At 38.8% G+C, this 9,167-nt stretch overlaps 1 protein-coding gene across 1 annotated transcript; it reads left to right on the plus strand.

The window, feature by feature from the left end:
- The first annotated feature begins 1,838 nt into the window (after positions 1 to 1,838).
- Positions 1,839 to 5,597, plus strand: LOC133795459 (uncharacterized). Its single transcript, XM_062232909.1, has 5 exons — positions 1,839 to 2,198; positions 2,279 to 2,353; positions 2,822 to 2,883; positions 3,601 to 5,523; positions 5,577 to 5,597. The coding sequence occupies exons 4-5, from the start codon at positions 4,147 to 4,149 to the stop codon at positions 5,595 to 5,597; spliced, it is 1,398 nt and encodes a 465-aa protein (XP_062088893.1). The 5' UTR covers positions 1,839 to 2,198; positions 2,279 to 2,353; positions 2,822 to 2,883; positions 3,601 to 4,146.
- Positions 5,598 to 9,167: the final 3,570 nt, after the last annotated feature.

Here is a 9,167-nt window from a genome sequence, read left to right on the forward strand (position 1 = left end):
CAAACTGAGGCACGCGGCTTGGAGCCAGGAGCATATGAGGGCAGGAGCGTTATTGCCTTTGAAGTCATTCTTCAAGGACTTCACGGACTTTGTTGGGTTGGCTCCATTCCAGCTCAACACTAATTCTTACAGGGTTCTGTCTGCCCTGAGGTCGTTATACCACGAGTTGAAGTGGGAAGGACCTTCACCAAAGGAGATCTTGTATCTCTTCTGTCTGAAAAGCAATCCCTCCCGAGCTCGGGGAGGAGACAGCTTCTACTATCTTTTGAGCTACCCCAAATAAAAAAAGGTGTTCGAGGACCTTCCCAACCATCCACCTGACTTTAAGAAGGCCTTCTTCTGGACAGATGGCCTGTCCCCGTCTCGATACTATTCATTCAGACGGATTCGTAAGTGCCCTAACCTTCTTTATCTCTGTGCTCGGACTTTTGTCTGTTGGCTTGTACTTAGTTTAAATGTGTTTTATTTTCCAGCCAACTATCACCGTTCCACTCCCACCGACGAGATGAGGGAGCATAGAGAAACTCTGCTCCAACTCCCTTATGGCAGGAGGTCTCTCTCATATCTTTTGCATGAGAGTAAGCTCCAAGCTTGCAGGCTTTTGGGAGATGGCCAGTCCACCTCGGATTGGTCCAACAAAAAGTACGACCTCTGGGAGCTCGTGCCTTTGCCAACAGGCATCCTCCCTCCAAGGAGAGAGGTGAGGCCCCCGCCTCCGGTTCGCCGACGGAGCCCGCAGTCGAGGAACGAGGCCAACGACGAAGCCTCGAGCTCGGGCTCGGATGATCAAGGTACAGTCATCCTAAGTTCGAAAATGTGGTCCCCCACCCTATTAAAACACAAACCCGATAGGTTATTATTATGCAAGAACGATAGGGACCATTTCTATATATGGACTTGGGTAGATGATCGGGTTCATAGGTTTGATAGTTGGCTCGGGAAGTATGACACTATGTACAGCCTGAATGAGGTGTGGGACGGAATAGCCATCCAATATGGGACCAATGACTATAGGGACCTTTCGAGGTTGACGTCCACCTATAGGGAAGGTACTCCCCCCGCCTCTTCTAAAGATGGAGGAATCTCATGGTCTCCGAGCTCAAGCTCGGGGGAGAGTGCCAGTTAGGTACTTCTCTACTTGTTTTTTTTTTTTTTTATCTTCCAAGTTTGTTAGCATTATGTTTAACTTCGATTGGAACTGTGCAGGTGCTATGGATCCCGACCTTGACGCCGTGCTTTTCAACGATGAGGGAGCTCAAAAGAGTAAACGCCCGAGAAGCTCGCGGAGATCCGATCGGCCATCCAAAGTCCCTAGGCGCACTGAGAATGTAGCACCCACATTATTTTGATATAATATAGCCAATAATCACATGATTGCATTGCATTACATATCATACAATATGTATAATTTGAGCATATGCATATTCTTATAAGTGTTCTCATGTATAAGTATAAAAGTTGTGTATGTGATGTCTATATGTATGCTCAATATTATTAACCTTGTGGCATTTGAGTTGTCTTTTATGGGTGTTTGATGTGCTCAAGATATAAGAAAGTATGAAAAATATGGACAAGGCATGGAATTAAGTGATGAAAGTGAGATATAGAAGGCAAAATAGGTTAAGTAGTGAAAAATAGTACAATGTTGATTACTAGTATTTCGGTGTAAAATTGAGTATTTATGGATTTACCGAATGTAATCGAGGTATGATTAAGGTCTCATTGATGATGTAAAAATGGTTTTAGAACCATTAGATCAATTCTTGATGGGAGGTATACATAATCAGTGGTATTGATGCAAAGTCAAAACGAGCTTAGCATAAGTGCGCTACGCTCGATCGGGTAAGCATAACTATTGGGTATGAAGTCATATGGACCTAAGGTTTGGTGTGAGTGTTTTACACATAAGGATAATAGGCCTAGCAGATGATTAAGTCGAAATTATTGAAGTGATAAGGTTTTCATAAGTCAAAAGGTGAAATGATGAGATGAAAGGTGTCAACTTTTGACAATAAGGCTAAATCATTGAAAATAAGGAATTTTCATCAACCTTATCACTTTGCACGACCATTATTCTGAAAAACAGAGAGAAAAGAAAACCAAAAACCATTTCTTGGCTGGTTTGAAGAAATTCTAAGGAGATCCAAGTGAAATCAAAGCCAAAGAAGTAGATTAAGCTTAGTTCTAGCCTTTTTATGGTAAGTTCTTGTACTTGGAAGTTAAACTATGTTTTTGAATTTTTCTGAAAGCTTATATATGGTGTTTTATCCTTTTTAAGATATTTCTTGGCGTTTCCAAGTGGTTTGAGGTTTAGAAAAGCTTGAAGAGATTGTTTTCGCCGAAAAGTTGCTCGGTAAGTGAAATTTTGTGTTTTATGAGGTTTTTGGGGTTCTTGGAGTACAAGATGATTTTTGGTTATTTGATTGAGTTTATAAGAGAGTATATATGTTTATAAAGGTTTTAATATATGTGGAGACTCATTTAATTTGGATGATGATCTAGGAGATAAGAATTTTATCAAAATCGGTATATGATAACTTTATGATGAATCATGTTGGTATTTGGGATATATGGTTATGGCAGGTTAATTGATGTTGATTATTGGTGGATTTTGATATTTGAGGATAGCTAAAATTAAGGGGAAACTCTGTCAAAATTTCCCCAAATGTCTAAGATAAATCTAATGCTCGATCTAGGTGGTTTAAGGCGTTTTAGGCATGTTTTGGGTATGAAAGTTGATATGATGTTTTATGGGTATTTTTAAATGATATTTCAATGTCTTACTGCCTTCATTGTGATGAGAAATCCATGCCATTGTCAGGATAAGCATATCAACACCTAAGACATCACTTGTTACACGGTGAAATATATTGTGGACAAAAGGTAAGTAAAGTACTCAACTGCAACACAAGAATTATGTGTTATGTGAAAGTATGCATTATATGAATATTTTGTGAGTAAGTGGTATTAACATACAGTGACACTTCATCATAAATTTGTATGCATGGCATAATAGTGATATGGTAAATTATTATATGATATAAGACCATGCATGATATTATGATGATTAATTATATGATGCCTTTGCAAGTTTTGTGCAACATAAAAGAAAGTTGTAATAAGAAGTTTAAGTTCAGTGCCACTGTTTTGAAAAGGCAAATGAAAGTGTTAATAAGTGTAAACGGAGGCCTATAGTAGGCTTATAGTGGCTGCCCAATAATTTGGGCTAGGTTTAGTGAACCAATTATATTGTTTGCCATATTTCCGTTTTTATTTCTCCTCCATATGAGTTATTGTTATATGTATTGACACCACAGTGTGTGGCCGCCTTAACTCTTGAGCCTGACGGGACAACGATGGAATAAGGTTTTTAATGTGCCCTACTGTGGTGATGGATAGCCGGAGGAGAACCCATGGGATTTTATATTGTATGTGTAACAAGCCCTGCAGGCATTGACCAATTCAAACAGTGTGCACAATATTAAGGGGCCCAAAATTTAAAAAGAAGTTGTGTATGACCATTGATATTGGGTAATCATTAGCATTGCATGCATTACTTTGCTTACTGAGATTTAGGCTCACAGTTGTCTTGTGTTGCAGGTAGAGAAAGAAATATGTGAATGATATGAGGAGAACTGAAGCATGGTCCTGACCCTGATTTGTACATATGAACACATCGACCTTTTTGTGGGTTATTTCAGTTATCAGTGAGATGTTTGTAATAAAGTGTGAAGTTATGTTTTGAAAATAAATTGGGTTATTTAATACTTATGTATAATATGTTTGAGACACACTTTATGTTCAATGTAAATAATGTGAAATAAGTTTTCAAGTTTAAAAAAAAAAAAAAAAAAAAAATGTCCAGACTTCCGCAGAAATAAATTATGATATAGTTTTAAAACGTAACACCTCAAATATGGTTTTAACTAAAATAAGTGAGGGTGTTACAAGTTGGTATCAGAGCGCCATGGTTAAAATGTTCTTGTAGACCGTTCATATGTACACATTGAGGAAAGGATAATGCTCAGTTCATCTGTAAGTTTTATGTGTGCATTTATTATGTGCTGGTTGCATGCATCATGTGCTTTATTGGCTAAATGACATAAGTTATGGACATTTTTTCTTAAAAGATATATAATAATACAGATGGATCATGAACATGGAATGGGGGCTACTGAAGGCTCTTGCAGCAATAAATATGAACAAGAAATGGCTCAACTTCGAGCGGTGGTGAATAGACAGGCTGAACAAATTGAGAAGTTGTTAGCAGAACAACGACAAAGGCAAGCACCAACACCACCTACTGAAACTCCAACACCTCCACAAGCTCCACCTCCACAAGCTCCACCTGCAGTGCACCCCATGGAACCATTATATGAACGGTTCCGAAAACAACGCCCACCAGTATTTGAAGGTAGCACTGACCCACTTGACGCACAAGACTGGAAGAGTTCTTTAGAAGACATCTTTGAGTTCATGCAACTAAGTGACAGGGAAAAAGTTTCTTGTGCTGCACATACACTTAAAAAGGATGCTAAGATCTGGTGGGAAGTGGTTAAGCAGACTAGAGAAGTGAATCAGATGACTTGGGCAGAATTTGAACTGGTCTTCAACGAAAAGTTTTATAATGAAGCTGTGTTGACTGCTAAAGTAAGTGAGTTCACTAGATTGCAACAGGGGAATCTTTCAGTGGCTGAGTACGCCAGGACATTTGACCGGTTAGCCAAGTTTGCACCAGACTTGGTTAACACTGAAACCAGTAGAGTGAATCGCTTCCTGGAGGGTCTGCAACCAGAATTGGCTAGAGATGTGGATATGGGACGTACAGGGCCTCTTTCTTATGCTCAGGCTGTGGAGAAAGCTTTGAGAGCTGAGCACAGAGAAGAAAAGATAACCAAAGCTAAAGCTGCTACTAGCATGCCTCGTAGAGACACTCCATTCAACAAAGAACAAAGCCGCTTTCACAATGACAACAAAAGAGGGGCCCAAAATTTCCAATTTAGACAAGGACAGAATAAGAAATTTAAAGGAGGTCAGCAAAACAGGCAACCTGGATTCCAACAAATGCCACGATGTCAAACTTGTGGAAAGAATCATTTCGGGGAGTGCATGCTTCTAACTAAGAGCTGCTTCAAATGTGGCAAGGGGGATCATTTTATCAAAGATTGTCCATTGATGAAGAACCAACAAATGAAGGATGAACCTCAGAGGACAAATGCTAGGGTGTTCACGATTACTCAGGCTGATGCTGATACCAACAACTCTGTTGTGTCAGGTGATATTTTTGCATCTGGTATTCTCACTCATGCATTAATAGATTCAGGTGCCACGCATTCATTTGCATCATTGACATATGTAAAAAGGTTGGGTAGATCGTGTGAAAAATTGTCAGAAGTTTTTAGTACAATGTTACCATCTGGAGAGATTCTGTATTCTACTCATTGGTTGAGGGGGGTTCCTATTTGCATTGATGGTAGGGAATTATATGCTGATCTAATAATGTTAGAGATGGCCGATTATGAGGTGATTTTGGGTATGGATTGGCTTTCAAAGTATAATGCCACTATTGATTGTAGAAGGAAAACAGTGATATTTAAGCCTTCGGAGGAAGATGAGTTTATGTTTACTGGAGCGACATCAAAAGGTTGCATTCCATTAATTTCTGCTATGAAGGCCAGGCGACTGTTGGAAAGTGGATGTGTGGGTTATCTCGCCAGTGTGGTTGACACGTATAAGGAGCAAAAGTTAAAACCGGAAGATGTACCGGTAGTTAGAGATTTCTTAGAAGTATTTCCAGAAGATTTACCGGGATTGCCTCCAGACAGAGAAATTGAATTTGTGATTGAGCTACTTCCTGGTACAGCCCCTGTGTCCAAAGCACCTTATAGAATGGCACCAGCAGAACTAAAGGAATTAAAGATACAGTTGCAAGAACTCCTAGATAAAAAGTTTATCAGGCCTAGTTTTTCACCATGGGGAGCTCCGGTGCTATTTGTGAAGAAAAAGGATGGGACAATGCGAATGTGTATTGATTATAGAGAATTGAACAAGTTGACAATCAAGAATAAGTATCCACTTCCTAGAATTGATGATCTTTTTGATCAATTACAAGGAAGAGGAGTGTTTTCAAAGATTGATTTGAGATCTGGGTATCATCAATTAAAGATTAGAGAAGAGGATGTACCAAAGACCGCATTTCGAACTCGGTATGGCCATTATGAGTTCCTTGTGATGCCATTTGGATTAACTAATGCTCCAGCTGCATTCATGGACTTGATGAATAGGGTGTTTAAGGACTACCTTGATAAGTTTGTAATAGTGTTTATTGATGATATCTTGGTGTATTCTCGATCCCAAGAAGAACATGAGGAACATTTGAGGTTGACGTTGGAGAAATTAAAAGAAAAACAACTCTATGCCAAATTTAAGAAATGTGAATTTTGGCTAGAGAAGGTGGCATTTTTGGGCCATATAGTCTCAAAAGATGGTATTGCGGTGGATCCATCAAAGATTGAAGCTGTTAGTAAGTGGAATAGACCAACAAATGTTTCAGAAGTAAAGAGTTTTCTGGGATTAGCAGGCTATTACCGAAGATTTGTTGAAGGATTTTCCAAGATAGCAATGCCATTGACACAACTCACGAGGAAGAATCATAAGTTTGAATGGACTGAAGCTTGTGAGAAAAGTTTTCAAGATTTGAAGCAAAGATTGGTTTCTGCTCCAGTACTTACTATTCCATCTGGATCAGGAGGACTTGTGATTTATAGTGACGCTTCAAAGCAAGGTTTAGGGTGTGTGTTGATGCAGAATGGCAAAGTCATAGCTTATGCTTCTAGACAATTGAAGGACTATGAACAGAAGTATCCAACACATGATCTGGAGTTGGCAGCAGTTGTTTTTGCACTAAAGATTTGGAGACATTATCTGTATGGTGAGAAGTGCGAAATATATACCGATCATAAAAGTCTCAAGTATTTCTTCACTCAGAAGGAATTAAATATGAGACAAAGGAGATGGTTGAAGCTAGTGAAGGATTATGACTGTCAAATACTTTATCATCCTGGAAAAGCAAATGTAGTTGCAGACGCACTGAGTAGAAAGTCTCATGGTAATGTGTCATTTTTGAGGAAATTGACAAGACCACTTCAGGAGGACATGTGCAGAGCGGAGATTGAGGTGATCACAGGAAGATTATCAGTGATGACTATTCAGTCTACCTTGTTAGAGAGAATCAAACAAGGTCAATGTGAGGATCCTTACTTGGTGGAACAAAAAGGTGAATTGGAAAGTGGGAAGGTCAATGAGTTTAGTGTGTCATGTAATGGGATGCTAAAGTTCAAGGAAAGAGTTTGTGTCCCTAATAATGAGGAGTTGAAGAGAGAAATCCTTACCGAAGCTCACAATACCTTGTATTCAGTGCATCCGGGGACGACCAAGATGTTTAATGACTTGAAAAGACACTACTGGTAGCCCAACATGAGAAAGGATGTGGTCGAGTTTGTAGCCAAGTGTTTAACCTGTCAACAAGTGAAAGCTGAACATCAGAAACCTGCTGGTTTACTACAACCAATACGGATACCAGAGTGGAAATGGGAAGAGATTACTATGGATTTTGTTGTTGGATTGCCAAAGACTTCTAAACAACATGATGCTATCTGGGTTATAGTAGACCGATATACAAAATCAGCACACTTTCTTCCGGTACGCATGACTTATACTATGGATCAGTGGGCTGAATTATATGTTCAAGAGATTGTTAGACTTCATGGAGTGCCAGTATCTATAATTTCAGACCGGGATGCTCGATTTACTTCATTGTTTTGGGAAAGTTTGCAGAGAGCATTGGGCACAAAATTGAAGTTTACTACGGCATATCACCCCCAATCTGATGGACAATCTGAAAGGACCATTCAAACTCTTGAAGATATGCTTCGAGCTTGTGTCCTATATTTTCAAGGATCATGGGAGAAGTATTTGTGTCTGATAGAGTTTTCTTATAACAATAGCTTTCATGCAACGATTGGTGTAGCACCGTATGAAATGTTATATGGCAGAAAATGCAGATCACCAATTCATTGGGATGAAATGGGAGAAAGAAAGTATCTTGGTCCAGATCTGGTCAGAAGGACAACTGAAGCAGTGGAGAAGATAAGAAAAAGAATGTTAACTGCTCAGAGTAGGCAAAAGAGTTACGCTGATCGAAAGCGAAGAGATGTGGAGTTCAACATTGGGGACAAGGTATTTCTGAAAATTGCCCCTATGAAAGGAGCAATGAGGTTTGGAAAAAAAGGGAAGTTAAGCCCAAGATTTATTGGACCTTTTGAAGTATTGGAAAAGGTGGGAAAGGTAGCCTATAGACTGGCATTACCGCCATCACTGTCAAATGTCCACGATGTTTTTCATGTCTCATTATTGAGAAAATACGTGCCAGATCCTTCACATGTGCTAAACTACGAGCCAATAGAAGTTGAACAAGACCTAACATATGAAGAAAAACCAGTGAAAATTCTTGACAGAAAAGAGAAAGAGTTGAGAAATAAGAAGATTTCACTGGTTAAGGTCTTGTGGAGAAGCTCAAACATTGAGGAAATGACATGGGAACGGGAAGATGAAATGAGATCTAAATACCCAGAGCTATTTGGGTAAGAGAAATTTCGAGGACGAAATTTTTATAAGGTGTAGAGGATTGTAGCACCCACATTATTTTGATATAATATAGCCAATAATCACATGATTGCATTGCATTACATATCATACAATATGTATAATTTGAGCATATGCATATTCTTATAAGTGTTCTCATGTATAAGTATAAAAGTTGTGTATGTGATGTCTATATGTATGCTCAATATTATTAACCTTGTGGCATTTGAGTTGTCTTTTATGGGTGTTTGATGTGCTCAAGATATAAGAAAGTATGAAAAATATGGACAAGGCATGGAATTAAGTGATGAAAGTGAGATATAGAAGGCAAAATAGGTTAAGTAGTGAAAAATAGTACAATGTTGATTACTAGTATTTCGGTGTAAAATTGAGTATTTATGGATTTACCGAATGTAATCGAGGTATGATTAAGGTCTCATTGATGATGTAAAAATGGTTTTAGAACCATTAGATCAATTCTTGATGGGAGGTATACATAATCAGTGGTATTGATGCAAAGTCAA

This window comes from Humulus lupulus, chromosome 8 (assembly GCF_963169125.1).
Source record: "Humulus lupulus chromosome 8, drHumLupu1.1, whole genome shotgun sequence".
Lineage (NCBI taxonomy): Eukaryota > Viridiplantae > Streptophyta > Magnoliopsida > Rosales > Cannabaceae > Humulus > Humulus lupulus.

What these genes read in the sequence shown, in the direction of transcription:
- LOC133795459 (XM_062232909.1), top strand. Translation starts at nt 4,147, where the DNA reads ATGGATCATGAACATGGAATGGGGGCTACTGAAGGCTCTTGCAGCAAT. An exon ending in TAGAGATGGCCGATTATGAG is followed by an intron (nt 5,524 to 5,576) that starts GTGATTTTGGGT and finishes TATTGATTGTAG; the next exon opens with AAGGAAAACAGTGATATTTA.